The sequence below is a fragment of the Glycine max genome, chromosome 20 (assembly GCF_000004515.6).
Source record: "Glycine max cultivar Williams 82 chromosome 20, Glycine_max_v4.0, whole genome shotgun sequence".
NCBI classification, from domain to species: Eukaryota; Viridiplantae; Streptophyta; class Magnoliopsida; order Fabales; family Fabaceae; genus Glycine; species Glycine max.
This window is the reverse complement of record NC_038256.2, coordinates 46,933,640-46,950,320: the sequence shown is the minus strand read 5'-3', so window position 1 is coordinate 46,950,320 and position 16,681 is coordinate 46,933,640. Positions and strand designations below refer to the sequence as shown.

Here is a 16,681-nt window from a genome sequence, read left to right as displayed (position 1 = left end):
CATTGAGACTCTGATTATCAAATTATGGTCTATTCTTACCCAAATTACTATAATTATAAAGCAAATACTATTCAGTCTTCTTGGATCATTGGCTAAAAAATTAAAAGCAATTTTTTTTATTAAGATACATAAAATTATGTTTTTTATAAATTTTTTGATAATTTTTATTATAAATATTTTTTCTTCTTAATTTCTTAACTAATGTCTTAAAAATATTGTTAGCAAATCCTCATTCTAATTATAATTCCATAATAGAAAACCTATAGGGTTTGAAACTCAAAAGCAACTTTTTTAGTATGTATCAATATTAATGAGACAGCAATTTTCACATTAATGACATTAGATATTTTCCGATAGTTTGCAAAATTCATTAACTAGGAATGGTTCAATAAATTAAACTAAGCAGTGTTGTACTAACTTTGCATATGTTCTTAAAAGTTTTTTAAAAAATAAAACAAGATATTTAATACGAATTAAATTCCTTAATATTAATTAAGTTATTAGCTAAATATGTTTAAGATACTTGTAAAATTTAAAAAATATTAATTTTGTCTTTATAAAAATTTTCATATTAATTTAGTTTATATAAATAAAATAGATTTTTATTAATCCTCGGTGTTAATAATTTTACTACACAATTATCTAATATAACTAATGGACTTAAATACTTTCTCTTTCTACTTTTTAAAACACATTCCAAGACACAAGAACCTGTTTTATCTTTGCCTGAAAATCACCCATGATGATAAAAAATTATAACTTGTAAGAATTTTCAGCTGTGGGTTTATTTAATGATCATAAATTATTAAATTTATTTGTAATCAAATTACACATAAATTATTAAAAGTTTATTAATGACTTCAAATTACCATCTAACAAAATTAGCAAGGATCAACAAAAATATGTTTTATTTTTATAAGGATCAAATTAATAAATTTATGAGAACAAAATAATATTTTTCAAATTTTACAAAAATTTCAAACATATTTTACCCTTAATTTATACTTACTACTTAAAATACTTACAACATGTGAAATAAAAATATCGTTGTAATGTGTTGTTATTATTTTCATCAAACATGGTTGAAAGTTATTTGAAAAAATCACTGTAATACTTTATTATTATTTAATATTTTTAATTAAAGTAACATTTTAAATTAATGAAAAAAACTATGGTGATATTTCACATAAAAAATCATATTTAATATTTTATCATACGTAATTATGCGACTTTTTCTACTAGTACAAAATGTGATAATATCTAATTATGTAAAGGTAAAAAATAATACATGCCTACTTATGATAAAATATAACTAACAACTATTGGTGTGTATTGTAATATTTTAATGTTTTATTTTTTTCTCGTTTTAATTAAAATTATTTTAATTATAACAAACTGTATTGAAAAATATTACTAACTACTGGTGTGTAGTAATAAAGATTGGGATGAATAATTTAAAGCTACAAAAGTTAGACATAACGACTTAATTTTATTAAGTTAGGAATTTATCTTAATTTAATATCAATAATAATAATAATAATTCACGATAAACATATTATAATTTTTTAAAATGATTAAATATTTAATGTGATGGAAATTATTTGATATTTAATTGAATATATTGTTTATTTATGAATTAATTTAATATATTATTTTTAGTAGTAATTTGATACAATTTCTATATTTTCTTGGAAAGAATAAAATAGTACTATATAATAACAATATTATCTATTTCTCTCTATGACATAAAAGACCGCTTATTAAATACAATTAATTATAATCCTTATTAATTCACAATTACTACTTTTGAAATAGATTCAAAAGTCACTTTCTCTATTGCTATAATTATTAATTGTCACATGCTATTAAATAAAATATTCTCCAAAGCTGACGTATTTTTCATTTTTATCTTAACCAATCTTCCTTTTCTGTAATTTTGTTTCCTTTTCTTATGATTCTTCCACGTTTTGGAAAAAATATAAGGTAAGCTTTTTTTTAAAAAAATTCTTTTCTCAGACTCAAATACATACTATATGCATCAACTACCAAATAAAACATACTATGGGCATTAGAAGTTTTTCTATAAAACCTACTATGGTTCATCATAAAGATAGAAATTTCAATAGTTTGTACAAAATTCTATGTTCAAACTTTATAAGTTATTGTACTTGACTTCTCATTTTTTTTCTTCAAACGTCATGATTTAACACTTTGGAGCTCGAAATGTATTCTTTAATTTCCATTTTTTTTTATCTACTTTACATAATAGTAAAAAAATTAAGAAATATGTATTTCATATATTTTAAGAATGTTATACTTATTTAATAAAAAATAACATCAAATGTTATTTAAAATATTTCTTTCAATATACATGCATACATATATATATATATATATATATATATATATATATATATATATATATATATATATATATATTAAGTATAACATAATTAATCCTAATATATAATCATATTTTTTACACATTAAAAATAAAATAAAAATTATATTTTAAGGTAGTGTGTTTAGAAGTTAACTATTAAGAATTGATTATTCAAGAAAATAATATTTTCTATAGCAATTTATTTACTTTTAAAAATATGATTCATACCGCATTTCTTAAGAAAAGCAAATATTAATCTCAATAGATTTGTGTTTTCTTATGAATTACTGGTAGTATTTTTTTATGGATATAAAATTTGTAGACAAAATCTTATTGTTAATTAATTCGAGTCAAAGTTACAAATACATTGGGAGAATTTATCTAGAAGATTTATTTATCTGCAGTAACATGTAGCTTGATTATGTCTAAAAATATAACATGTAAGCTTATTACTTCTTACGCTCCTTTAAGCCGCGCTGGACACGATATATGGCATTGTGCTAACGACACAAGAATTTCTTATTATGTAAAGTTCGCATACCCTTTCAAACACATTTTCCTTTTCCCTTTCTATCATTTATTTATCCATTCTTTCTTTCTTTCTTTTTTTGCTTTATACTTTTCTTTTGTGCTGCAAAGCCGAGAATTAGAGAAAATCCATTTTGCTGTTTTTCATATTTTTAAGGATAAGTTAAGCATAATTCTTTAATAAACTATCCTTATTACTTACCCAAAATTTATAAATAATTCATTATTTATAGTTTTCTTTTAAAGCATTAATAATTTTTTTCTACATATTTTTATATTTTAAAAAATTATATGATTTTTCCCATTTTTAACACTACAAAAAATAAAAATATAAAGTGATAAAATTAATATCAATTTATTTTCTCTTTTATTTTTTATAACTTTGTACATATATTTTTTTAATATATATTATATGGGAACAACATTGATTTGTTTGTGGAGACAAAAGTAAAAGTTATTATAAATACTCATGTGAAAAATATATTATGAAGGCAAATATTCCCATACTCTTTTAAGTTGATCCGTCATTGTTATTATTATCTCGGGTTTCAATATAACAATCACAATGATTATAAGATGTAATCATAATTTTTATTTTCATCACCACTATAAATATTACTTCATCATCTGTCTCAAAATAAGTAATATTTAAAGTTTTTTCACATAGACCAATAAAATAAGTATTCAAAAGAGAAATAATATTTGTTAAAGAATAATTTTATTAAAATATCCTTATTCTCTCTCTTATTTTTAATAATATATTATTAAATCTTCTAAAATAACATTATTTATTATAGAACAAGATTAAAATATATGTTTAGATATCTCATTAAAAAGTGAGAGCAAAAATCAATTTTTTTTTTCAAAACTTAAAACTGTACTCATTTTGGACGAAGAAAATAGTATGACTGCTATTCTCCCCCTTGTCATGTAATTATTGTCATCATTACCGTGTGTATTGGCATTGCCATTATTTTCATTACTTATGAAAGTGATTTGTGTGGTATTATAATTAAATACAATTTTAAATGTTTAACATTTTTAAAAAAGGAATAACCGTAAGATTGAAAAAGATACAAATGATATAAAAAAAATGATATTTTTATCATTTTTTAGTTCAGGACGATAAACTATTTTAGTAGTATTTTTTTACTTCACGTTATTTAATCATGATAATTGGTCAGAAATCAAAATAATTGAAGCAACTGCCACAAATTAATGAGCATGTTCTATGACTCCCTATAGTGTTAATAATATTAGTCTTTATACTAATAATCAATAAAAGCATGTTATGAGCGTAACTAAGGCATGCCGTAAAAATTGATGAATGTTGTATGGTTCATGACCTTAATATAAACTCCTATTTCCATTATAAGAATTTTGGATTTTATTTAAATATTTTTACAAATAATGTTTTAAATTTTGAGAGAAAATATCAAAGTATAATTAAAGTTTAGTTGGAATATTTACCAAAAAAGTTTAGTTGGAATATTTACCAAAAAAGTTTAGTTAGAAAAATATTGTTGAATAGAGAGTGATAATTGAAAAGGTTATATATATGTCTCAATAAATTTCGCTTAACATACCAAAACAAATTCAATAATCTATACGTCTATGGAGTAAAAAAATGATTTAAATATCTAGAATGTTTTCAGTCATAATACTCCTCTTATTATAATAAGATAAATGTTAACAACATTGACACACTCTTTCTTATGAGTATATTATTTTAATTTATAAGAAATTTCAACCAATTATAATTGGTACGTTAAGAGAATTGTGTTAGAGAGCGTTTCACCTAACACTCTTCTTATACCAATAATAATTATAACAAAGCAGAATAAAGTCTCAAGAGGGCGTGTATTTGAAAGGGCCAGCTCACATGAGTTTGCATTCTAAATGGGCTTATATCTTTCAGACCCGTTTCTGGGTCAGCCCTCGTAGAGTTCCCTTATTTATTTTGCAAATTTTGAGGCTCTTGCATAAATGGGCGAAGAATAAATTAAAAGAAAAATACGCTGATGATTAAACTAAACAACCAACAACACAAGTTTAAACCAAATAACTAATAACAATTATAAACTAGATGATTCAATCCTATGACTATGGCTAACTGAAGAGAATGCAAGTTACTATTTTACTCGCTAAGTTTCTCAACAAGGAAAGCATACGTTTTTGTGCCGATAAGCCATCCTTCAACCAATGTTGCCAAACTTTTGTAATTGCCATTTTGAAAAATACATCTACATAAAGATGCTAATACCTTGCTACGTGTCAATGCCTTGGCTTATTGTCCACTTGGTCAAATTTAGGTGCCAACCTCTATGTCCATGAATCGTGGCACTCTTAAATTTAATTTGAAAATCAAAGTTACACCCCAAAGGTTTTTATTTCACATGCTTAAATTTATCTAATTCATTAATTGACTAATACTCTCATAAACTTGTTGGAGTATTGACTCTAACTATACCAAATGGGTTGGGAAATTTATTTAGCATTATGTTTTTTTGTCTCTATAAAATTGATAAAGTTTATTTTTTGTTTTTACAATTTTTTTTATCCTGTGTGTCGTTTGAGTTTTCACATCAATCACTCCATTAGACATTTGAACTCGACAATGTTAATTTTTTGTTGTTTCTATTGAGGTTGCACATTGACCACTTTGCGACTATGGTTTGGAAGCCAACCGTGGTGTTGTTTCGGTGTTTAACCCAAATTAGAAGATGCTTCATGTGTGAGAAAAGTTCTGGAGACAGGATTTGTGGTGGTCCCATGCACAAAGAAGGTAATATTTTGAGTTTTACAATATGTTTGGGTTTTGTTTTCGTGTTTGCTCGAACTTGAAGGGGATTAGGGTTAATTTGGTTTCGAGTGGGGTTAGGGTTCCAGGTGCAGTTGAAATTGCGTGAGATCAAAATCCATTATGGTTTAGGGGGTTAGGGTTTTTCTAAATGCGAATTGAAGAAGGGTCCAAGGGGGTAAGGTTCATGGGGGTGTTAATTGGGTTAGTGTGTGATTGAGTGTGAATTAATATAGGGTTTTTGTGGCTTTGAATTGGAGTATGTCTCAGGTGTGTGCGATTTGGGGTATGGCTCGTTTGAGTGCGAATTGGATAGTGGTAGTGTGGGTTCAAATTCTGTACGGTTAGGTTCTAAACTTGTTTTCTATTTGGCCTTTGTATTTTCTTTTTGTTGTGACATTTGATTTGATGATAATTTGTGTATTGCAATATGATATTATTATTTTGTTGAACATGGATGAGGTTGAGGTTTTCTATTGCAATTCACTTGATGGGGAGATGGCTATATAAACCGACACTTAAGTTGGAGGGTAAAGAGGAGCATGCCTATCATAATCTTGATATTGACACATGGTCCTACTATGAAATTATTTGGCTAACGAAGGACCTTGAATATAATGTTGCCAATGGGATTAAAATGTGGTGGAAAGGCAAAGATGATGATTATGACTTCCTAAGAGAGTTGTTGATTGATCAAGACGTACTGGATTTGGAAAACTATGCCTTGGAGCATAACTGTGAAGCTCAAATTTATGCGGTGCTAGGTGTTTCTTAACATGAAAAAGTTAGTGGATTTGATATGTTAGAACATACACCAGTAGCCCCTAATTCTGACAACTGCAACGAAGAGGCCAATAATGTTGTTAATGAGGAGCTAATCAATGGTCAAGATGTTGTTGAAATGTGTTTTGAAGGATATGATCTTGACTTAGAGTATGGTATAGATGATGCTTTTGACTAGGACTTTGGTCTAGATAATGGTCAATCATCTGTGAAGCAAAAAGCAAGTAAGAAAGCAAAGAAGAAGGTGGATGATGAGGATCCTCTTGAGATGCTTGATGAAGACCCACCTGATATGCCTGGTGACTATGAAGCTGACCCACCACATGTGCATACCCATCCTAATTTTAGGGAAATGCATCATTTGGAGATTGATTATAACACTTAAGAGTTGTACAATGATGTTGAATCAGAGGACCCAACTACAAAGCTGGGAAACAAATATCCAATGTTCAGGAAAAAGAACATGTGCAAGGTTTTCAAATGGAAATCAGGAATGCAATTTACCTGTATGAAAGATTTCAAAGAAGGCATAATGGAGTTTTTTGTGTTGAATGGTTATCAAGTAAACTTTCCCAAAAATGATTGCATAAGGGTTAAGGCAGTGCACAAGACTAAGGAGTGTCCATTTCGTGCATTTGTATCAAAAAGTGGGAGAAACATCTACCTTTCAATTGAAAACCTTGGAACTGAAGCACACATGCGCTAGAGTATTTTACAACAAAAATGCTAAAGTAACATGGGATGCAAAATTTATAGTCGACAAGTTTAGAGCAAGTAAAAGGTTCAAATTGACACAAATTATTCAAGAGATGAAGTCCACTTATGTTGTTGGAATAACTAGATCTTGTGCAATCAGTGCCAGGAAAATAACATTGAAACAAATTGAAGGTGATGCAATGAAGCAATATTCATTTCTTAGGAGGTACAATGATGAAGTTAGATCCCAAAATGAAAATAATACATTTAAGATTCATGTAAACAAACCTGCTCCTACTTTGCTGCCATGATTTGGGTCCATATATACGTGTTTGGATACTTGCAAAAAAGCATTTGTAGAAGGTAGCTTACTTTTCATTAGGGTAGATGGTTGTCACCTAAAGACCAAATATGGTGGACAATTGCTTGTAGCCATGACCAGAGATGCTAATGATTAGTACTTTCCATTAGCCTTTGTTGTTGTGGAGATTGAAAGCAAAGAGAGTGGAAATGGTTTTTGACACTACTACTTGGTGGCATTGGAGACTTTGAGACTAATAGATGGGTGTTCATTTCTGACAGACAAAAGGTAAGTTAGTGTTTATTATTGACTGCAATTATGTTGTTCTTATTTTTTGTTTTAATGTTGTACAATGTTACAAAGGGACTGGTTAATGCATTTGCAGAACTAGATGACAAAATTGAACATAGGTTCTGCCTTAGGTATATGTATGCAAATTTCAAAAAAAAGATTTGGAGGAGGAGCTATGCTTAGAGAGTTGGTGATGGCTGCTTCAAAAGCTACATATTTGGAGGCATATGAAGAGAAAATGAACCAAATCAAAGAGATAAACAATAAGGCATATGAGTGGCTCGCTACTGAATTCCTTAAGAAGACATGGTGTAAGTATGCTTTTAGTGTGTACTCCAAGTGTGATGTTATTATGAATAACATGTATAAGTGTTTTAATAGTGTAATTTTGCCAGCAAGAGATAAACCAATTATTGCTATACATAATGGACAAACCTATGAAAAGATTAGATTAGGAGGTTGAAAAGGATAAAAATTGGTTTACTGAACATGTTGGGGCTTGTTGTTTGAGGTAACAAACACATTGCTCACACGGAAGTTCATCGTGAATCTAGCAACTAGGAATGCTTGTAATTTTTGGGGATTGGTTGGGATACCTTATAGGCATGTAACAATATAGTATAATAGGGAAAAACTAGTTGATTATGTTGATGCCTACTATCGCATACAGTCATATGCTAAGTGTTATAGTCAAACAATGAGTCCTATTAAGGGTGAGAACAAATGACCAAAGAAAACTGCTGACTCTGTTATGTCTCCTAATTACAAAGTTGGGCCTGAAAGACAAAAAAAATTAAGAAGAGAACCTGATGAAGATCCAAGATCAACTGAAATGAGGAGAAAAAATACCAAAAAAATGCCAAAAATATGGCCATAATACTAGGACTTGCAAAGAACGACTAGTGCCAAATGCTAGATCTCAAGTCCCAACAAAATCACAAGGGACTGCATCTGAGGTCCCAATTGTTGGATTTCAAGTCCCAACAGAAGCACAAGGGGCTGGATCTCAAGTGCCAAATGTTGGATCTCAAGTTGGGAGCAAGTCTACAAAGCATCAAACGAAGGTATATCATTGTTAACACCTTTTGGGACCTTGTATTTTCACATTATAACACTTTGACATAGGCAATGCCAAAGGCAACAACTTAGCTTGCAAAATCAAAGCTAACCATTGAAGGAAAACAAAACCAACCATTAAACAAGGTACTTCAAAATTAGTCATTAACTGGTTTATATATTTCGTGTTTCTAGCAATTGGTTTAAACTAGTTTGAACATTATAAATTGGTTTACCTAAAACAAGCAAAGGGGATTTCAAAATCTGCCACACTCATGACAAAAAACAACAATGGCAAAGGTAGATCTTCAACTGTACCCGCGATACTAGCTTTTGCAAGAAATTTAACTCCTGGGCAATTACTAACAAAAATTATGTTGGGTGATAAAAGGGTTGTATGCATCTTAGTTATGAATTGTATGACCGATCTTAAATAATTTGGTAGCTCATGACTTATTTCCATGTTTGTGCAAGTTACTAAAGAGAAGAAAAAAGGTAAAAATGTGGAGAGAGATGTTGCTTCTACTATTGACTCATCACATGTGAATGGGAATCAAATTGACTGATTTATATGTGGGAATTCTCCACAAGTTTTTTTTAGGAATGTATGAAGGGAATCTCAATATGGTGTTGGATTTGGATGTATTCGTTGTCAGTGGGGTCTTTTTTTTGGTTAAATACACTATTGGAATCTTATGTGTAGTCTTCTGATGGATACCCAAAATCCAGGGACGATTATATTTTGCTTTTTGGCTAGACAATTGCATATTATACTATGTAATGGGATTATTATCAATGTTAAAGTTTGTTTGCCATGATTTACTATAACAAGTTACTTTCTCCAACTATATTTGTTGAATATAAATGAATATATGAATAAATGCTATTAATTTTCTCCAACTTACTTTCTCCTACTCGAGTAGGTAGGAAACTTGTAATTTCTGTACAACAACTTTTCATACTTGCAAGTGCAAATTGCTTTTTAATGTTCAAACTGCTAAATTTCAATAAAGGAACAAAATTTCAATTGGAAGATTAAATTGAAATTGCTTGCCGCATTACATTAAATTGAGAAACTAACATGATTCGGCTGTTACAAATGATCGCGTAACATTTAACACTAACAATATCACAAAAGCAACTAACATTCCTAACTTTATGACAAAAGCAACACTAACATAATTTGCCCCATCAACACTAACACTAAACCCCCTTACACCAACCCACTAACCCTTAAGATTGGCACTTCAAAAGAAAAATCAAAATCATGACCAATAACATTGAGCAACCCATGACCAAAACACCAATCAACCCACTCAATAGATATACAATTCTATCAGAACCATCACCTCTATTTGTTGCTCACTTATGTGCCTTGCATTGCATCATCAGTAGCTTGGCTTCCATCAACATTGGTTGTCTTCTATTTCGACATTCACGACAACATTAACCCACTCAAATAAGTTGCAAAATGTTTTCTCTCTGCACCCATCAACGAAAACGAATCAACAATAGGAGCAAGAACAACATTAAATTACAGCGAGAGAAAACAACATGGGTTCTTCACAAAAGCACTTTTTAACACCCATCTCAGATGACGTCGCCAACGATCTTCCATCACTTGCTCTAGGACGACCTTTATAGCTTTGAGATCTCTCCATGGTCACCAACGACAACATGAAGAAAAAGCACCATGGGGTAACACAAAGTAACCAAACATGGATAAAAAAAATAAAATAATAATGATGTGAAAAACAAAACGCATGTGTCCACTCATTAATGTGATAGTTAGATGACACGTAAGATCAGTTTTGATCATACCTAACTCTAGACTAAAAAATCATATATTATGATTTTACGAGAATGAAAAACATATGAAATTTTTTTTAGTAACGAAAAACAAATTTTATCAATTTTGTAGGAATGAAAATCATATTTTCACCTTTATTTAATCCACATTTTGATGCTTCTGAAAACAAAGTCAGGTTTAATCATACAACTTGAGTTTGTATTTTTCTGTCGGTCGAATAGTCCCAAAAGAACTATCAGAGAACTGCTATATAGTACAAATAATGTTGTATGAAAAGTAAAACGAAAGAATACCTAGTTTTATATTAGTGATTTGACAGAAAATATAATGATTTATATTGGTACACATAAAATTCGTATCCTATTTATGAAAAATAAAATAGTACCAGCATTCGTGGAAAAAAATAAAAATTCTGATAAATATCCAGACATAGATATTACGTACACGAGAGGACGGATTTAAGAAGAAACCTCATTTAGTCGGCAATAATTTTCTAACCACATAACTCCATATTTTTTATGGTTGTAATTTTTTTGGTGCTACGTATATAATTCCATACTTTTGTGCTTGACTTTTGGTTTTACTAAGCTCTATAAAGATATACTTTCCCTTGTTGACCATCATTTTGTTGATTTCAACGTGGGAATCTTCAAAATAGTGGAATTAAGCACCTCACGTAAGGATATGGGTGGTAGCAAGTTGCAACTAAAAACCAAAAGGCGTCATTGATTAGGTTAACAAATTAAAGAGGAGACTGAGACATGACACCTTCAAATGAATCGACCTTAATATATAGGTCATAGGACCATGTTTACATGGAATCGAGCAGCAAGTGGCACCTGACTCGTCAATTTTACATGATAAATGTTCTATTCTGGGGTGGCAACTTGGTCAAGTGAAGGTGAAGAGTGAAAGAAGAGACAAATAGCTGAAATATCATCCATTGCAATGCCTCGCCTCTTGCGTTTCCATGCACGCATTGCACACTCCACCAAACGTTTAGACGAGTCTGTTCTGTCTGGTGTTGAAGACACAATATCCACTGCTTCTTGATTGGAGATTACATCCCACACCTATAATAATATAATACCATTAGCACATGCAAAAATCATATCACATATCTTTAGCTTACTAAACATTCAGCAATAGAATATTAATTTGTCTCATATTGATAATTATTTCAAGGCTTAAATACCTTTTTTTATCCTTGCAATATAGTGTTCTTTGAATCCTTGCAAAATTAGTTTTTGTCCTTATAAGTTATAACTCGTTAAATGGCATTTTTTCCCCTTCAAAATACTAGCTAAAATACTTTAAAGACTAAAAATAAAACAAACTAATTTACAAGAATTAAAAAGAAAAAAATAATTTTAGAAGACTAAAAAGATATTTAAATCTTATTTGAAGCATACAAATTTTTTAAGGATAAGAGTGTTTACTATACCCCATCAGTGGCTAGCACAACAAACTGGTCTTTGGTGGTTATATTCCTGTGTGTTACCTCAGGCACTGAAATAAGACCATACTTTTTGACGCAGTAGTCACCAAAAGCCCTTGACATGGCAAGTCCTGGAAACTCCTCATCCGGCAACCACACCCTATGCACCCCAGGCTCGTCGTCTAAGCAGAAAACTCGTCCTTGGGACTCAAGTATTCGCTGTGCCTCTTCTGAAAAATAGTTAATATCGTGTCACATGAAGATTAGTCAGGACTAATGATTACATGGTCATGAATCATGTAATAATTTCTCCGTGAACTCGCAGAATGATACAAGTAAACACGCTGAGCAACACTTACGAGGTAAATTGGGCTTGAAATCTATTGTCAGCTGAACTGGTACCAAACTTCCATCATCTGATGTTGTAGCTAACACAGCACGAGAGTCACCAACGTTTGCAATGATAATGAGTTCACCCTGCCCATGACAGAATCAAGATAAGGTTCGGTAACCACCAGATTCATTTTTGTAAATTAGGTTACTTAGATATTTTCTGATGACACATCTTTTTTAAGTACTTTTGGTGCTTTTCTGTTATCCAAATTGGAGTTTCGTTTCAATAATTTGTGCAATAAAGATTTGCATTAGAGGTCAGAGCAGAGAATGGCACCAAAAAACACTTAAAAATTTACATTTAAGTTTCTACCCTTTTGGCAAGCTTTTTTCTTTTTCTTTACCTGTCTAACAATTGACAAGGCAGTTGTTCCACTGTAAAATGAATCTATCTTGCGATTCTGCTCTAGTTCGCGATCAATGGCAGCACAAGTCTTCAAGTATGAATGCTTCCACAAGTTAAACCGGTGTTGCTTTTTCTCTGTCTCTATATCAAAATCAACATCTGAATGAAGTGGAGTTTGGGAAAGTGTCTCCTGCCAGTTGCATAGCAAAGATGGCGGCATTGACTTTCGTACTCTTTTGGCCACAAAGTGACCCCATGGCCCATGCCCATCAAAAATCCCGCAGAAGATCATGTCCTCTTGGCACCCAAATTCCTATAACCAACATCAACACAAATACACTCCTTAACACACACAAACGTTTGCAAGTAACATCAATGGTTATTGAAGCAATTAATTAATTAACAAGAAGAAATTCCGCCATTAAGAACAATTAATAGATATTGCTACATACTTCCCACACAATGCAGCAATCCTGATTAACTCCTTTCTGGCCTTTTCTGGAGAAAACTGAGGCAAAGTTGTTTGAACCATCAACATTAACTGTGCCAGAGCTATGCAACATGAAGTGATTTCTTTTGGCTTCCTTTGCCATTGCTTCCGCGGCTTCTCTTCCATTACATTCATCAGAACTCCTTCCTTTCTTCGTTGTGAATGACTTTGCCAACCTATTGAACGCAGATGAAAAATGCCCCATCAACACTGCAATATGATTACACCACTGAAAGCTGCTTAATTATGCCTCTTCTCTTCTTCCCTTGATGTATATAGTACAGAATCTGGACAGTGAAAATTCATAACGGTTAAACATTAGTCACAGGAAGAACAGTTTCATTTTCTTTTTTATTTGTATTTTAGTCTTTTCTTAGTGATAAAAACAAGAGTGAAACAATTGAGTGTACTGTGTGGTGGGGGATCCTGGGAGATGCCGTGATGGAACAATTAACAAAAGACAATTTCTGACTCAAGAAGGAACAGGATTCAGGATTCATTCAGAAAAAGGGCTAAATCCTGAAAGAGCTTAATGAAATAAATTGATTCTTATTCTGAATTTCAACATTGCATCTGGAATTCTCTATGAAGAGGATATGTGGAGAAAGCAAGGACAATGAAAACTGGAGCCCGGCAAGTTTGAATCATGCCATGCGGCCAAGTTTGATTGAAGCTAAAAGAAACGAAATCAGATACGCCTTTGTTACTATCCCATTATTATTTTCCTTCCTTGGCTCAAAAAATCAAAAGGGTGGACCATACTTTCTTCTTCCAGTAAGCATACCAAAAGTAGGAGAAAAATTTGAGTATAGAAAAGTCTGGATAAGAGGATTCATCTGCTCAAAGTCATTTGTTTATTGCTAACTGAATTGGGACCCAAAAAAAAATCATTTTTTTTTCACCTTGCTTTTTTCTTAGATTGGATCTTTCATCTCATGTAAAAGAAACATATTTTATTGGTATTTGCAGAATAAAATACGAGATTATGCATATAGGACCCGAGGAAAAAACAAAGCCTATATAGGCTATAGTAGCAGGAACTATTTTAACTACCATCTTACTCCCTTTTCAAAATGTTATAGAATTGGATGAAATCAAAAGGGAAGAAAGAAAAAGTTCAGGACTTTGTGACCCCCCATTCCACCCCAATTCTTCAAAGCCAGAACAGAAACATCTAAGAAAAAAGAAAAAAGAAAAAAAAGAAAACAGTTGGTTAAGTTCCTGATCCAATTCTGAAGCCCCTACTTTCTTTTCTGTGATCTGAAATGGTGTCAAGAAAAGATAACAAAAGCCTTTGAAGAAGAATTAAAACAAAACAGAGAATGGAATGGATGCAAGACCTTTGAAGAAGAAGGAACTATAGCTAGAGAGGCGGTTGAAGGAGTTGTTGTGGTCTGAAGAAAAGGATGCAATTGGGACAAGACCAGCTGAGACTTCGAGAAAGCGAATGTGTGGAGGGCTTTGTGTCCATTTTTGTGTGTTGTTTGTTTGGTTCTGTTTTCTTCTTCAGTTCCCTTTTATCAACGGAGACCAAAACAAAGATGATTCTTTTTTCTATGCACTCAGTGCATGATGAAAATTTGTATTTTGGGCAGGTGCCACTGTGTGTGACTAATAACAACTAATTAAAGCTATAATGAAAAAACGATCTCAACTCTGATCCTCTGTTGACTTGCTTGGTTCCTTTCAAATTAAGAGTTGTGTTGTGTGGCCTTTGTTTTACCAAAATTGGAGCTCTATTAAGTCAAGTTATAAAGGGAGAAAAAAAAATCAAACATTACCATTTTTTTTTTTGCCAGAACTTGCATGTGGCGAATTGAATTATATCTTATTTAGGCTTCATGAGTTTATTTAGCAAATATTTTTTGCTTCATGTGTTTCAGGAGCGTATCAAGAAATTAATAAGAGATTGATTATTTGATCAGAAAAAATATCTTCAGCCCTCATGATATTGCTTTATAGTTTATACATGAATATAAAAACGTGGAGGATATAGTGTAGAAAAAAAGTCTTCATGCGAATGAAATTATTTATCTGTTATTTTATGAGTATAAATAAAAATTTAATGTATTTCGATTTTTATTGAATTGGCATGTGCTTTTTCCCCCATATATAGGAACTCAGGAAGGTAGATATTTATATAATTAATCTGGAGATTCCTACTGTTTTGGCTATATATGTGTATTGCATATTCTGGTGTTATTGTATCCGAAAGCAGGGTATAATAAGTAGATAAGATCGAGTTGTTGTCAGAAGGTATTCGTTAGAAGATGAACCTGAATATCTTTAATATTTCATATTTAAAGCGTGTAGGAGAAGTGATGAACTTCATCAAGAAATTTTTTGTGAGTATTCGTGTATAATGATATAATAACTTAAAAAATATCAAATGGAAAATGAAGCGCCAATGCCTTGCCGATAAATAAATCCTACAATAGTAGCCGATAACATATCTACATTTGAAGATAACATTATAACATTTTCAATCACAAACTATTATATATAATAAGTTTTATTAATTTTTAAAATAATATATTTAAAAGTAATACCATTAGTGACTTTTAATTAGTCGACATTATGAAATTTCTTATATTAACATTATCTAGTCATTAAACATTATAATATATGACTTTTTTAATTTAAAACCATGCTCTGATTAATAATATGCCTAAATTCAACATATGTCGGTGATCGAAATTAGATAAAAATTATTTAGTGACGCTATGGCCTATGGCATGACAACAAAGAATTTCAATAGGAAAAAGATACTTGCACTGTTGCACAGTTTATGAGGTATACGCATACTTTTTTCTTTAATTTTTTTTTTATATATACATTGTGCATAGTACAAAAACATTTAAAATAGAGTTTTTGTTAAAAAAGAATATTTCATTACCTTAATAACAGAAAAATCATTTATTACGTCAATTATTTTTTATCTCATTAACCAACACACCTAATGTATAGAAAAAATAACATGGTAAAAAAAAGAAGAAAAAAAGAATTACAATAATGTTATAATTCTTTTCTTAATGTTTTATTTTCATATTTATTAAAATTGAGATGATCAAACATTATGTTATAATTCTTTTGAACTTTCTTTTTAGAACGTAATTCTTTTGAACATCTTATCTGGTGAATAATTGTTTTGAACTCATTGAGTAAAAAAAAATGTTTTGAACTCATAACTATTATAATAACGACACTCACTTATCGTTACTTTTGCGAGGTTACTTATGGTTACTTTGACTTTTATTGAGATTGACAATTTTACTATAGTTCTTTTGAACTCAGTTAATGTTCTTTAGTTTATACGAGTACTATGATTTTTTTGAACTCATAGATAGCACTCGTAGCAGTCTTGTA

General features: G+C 30.6%; 1 protein-coding gene and 1 long non-coding RNA gene across 4 annotated transcripts; one reads left to right on the top strand and one right to left on the bottom strand.

The window, feature by feature from the left end:
- Nucleotides 1-5,239: 5,239 nt before the first annotated feature.
- On the top strand, nucleotides 5,240-9,651 carry LOC102661919 (uncharacterized). The gene is made up of 2 exons (XR_420428.3): nucleotides 5,240-7,779; nucleotides 7,877-9,651. It is a non-coding gene; the product is annotated as an uncharacterized lncRNA (long non-coding RNA).
- A 1,766-nt stretch (nucleotides 9,652-11,417) lies between these two features.
- On the bottom strand, nucleotides 11,418-15,035 carry LOC100793051 (probable protein phosphatase 2C 34). Of its 3 annotated transcripts, none has more exons than XM_003556478.5 (6): nucleotides 14,656-15,035; nucleotides 13,278-13,602; nucleotides 12,824-13,138; nucleotides 12,446-12,563; nucleotides 12,093-12,316; nucleotides 11,418-11,721 (listed from the first exon to the last, which is right to left on the bottom strand). In XM_003556478.5, exons 2-6 carry the CDS (start codon nucleotides 13,518-13,520, stop codon nucleotides 11,518-11,520), a joined length of 1,104 nt encoding a protein of 367 aa, XP_003556526.1. In that variant the 5' UTR covers nucleotides 13,521-13,602; nucleotides 14,656-15,035; the 3' UTR covers nucleotides 11,418-11,517. The 3 variants fall into 3 exon arrangements, with proteins under 3 accessions (XP_003556526.1, XP_014628345.1, XP_006606544.1); XM_014772859.3 differs by having other exon boundaries at nucleotides 14,971-15,035; XM_006606481.4 differs by lacking the exon at nucleotides 14,656-15,035 and adding an exon at nucleotides 13,726-14,637.
- Nucleotides 15,036-16,681: the final 1,646 nt, after the last annotated feature.

Coding starts and splice junctions, on each gene's coding strand:
- LOC100793051 (XM_003556478.5), bottom strand. CDS start 13,520: ATGGGGCATTTTTCATCTGCGTTCAATAGGTTGGCAAAGTCATTCACA. Junction 13,139..13,277: donor ATTGCTGCATTGTGTGGGAA/GTATGTAGCAAT, acceptor TGTTGGTTATAG/GAATTTGGGTGCCAAGAGGA. Junction 12,317..12,445: donor TTTCAAGCCCAATTTACCTC/GTAAGTGTTGCT, acceptor ACTATTTTTCAG/AAGAGGCACAGCGAATACTT.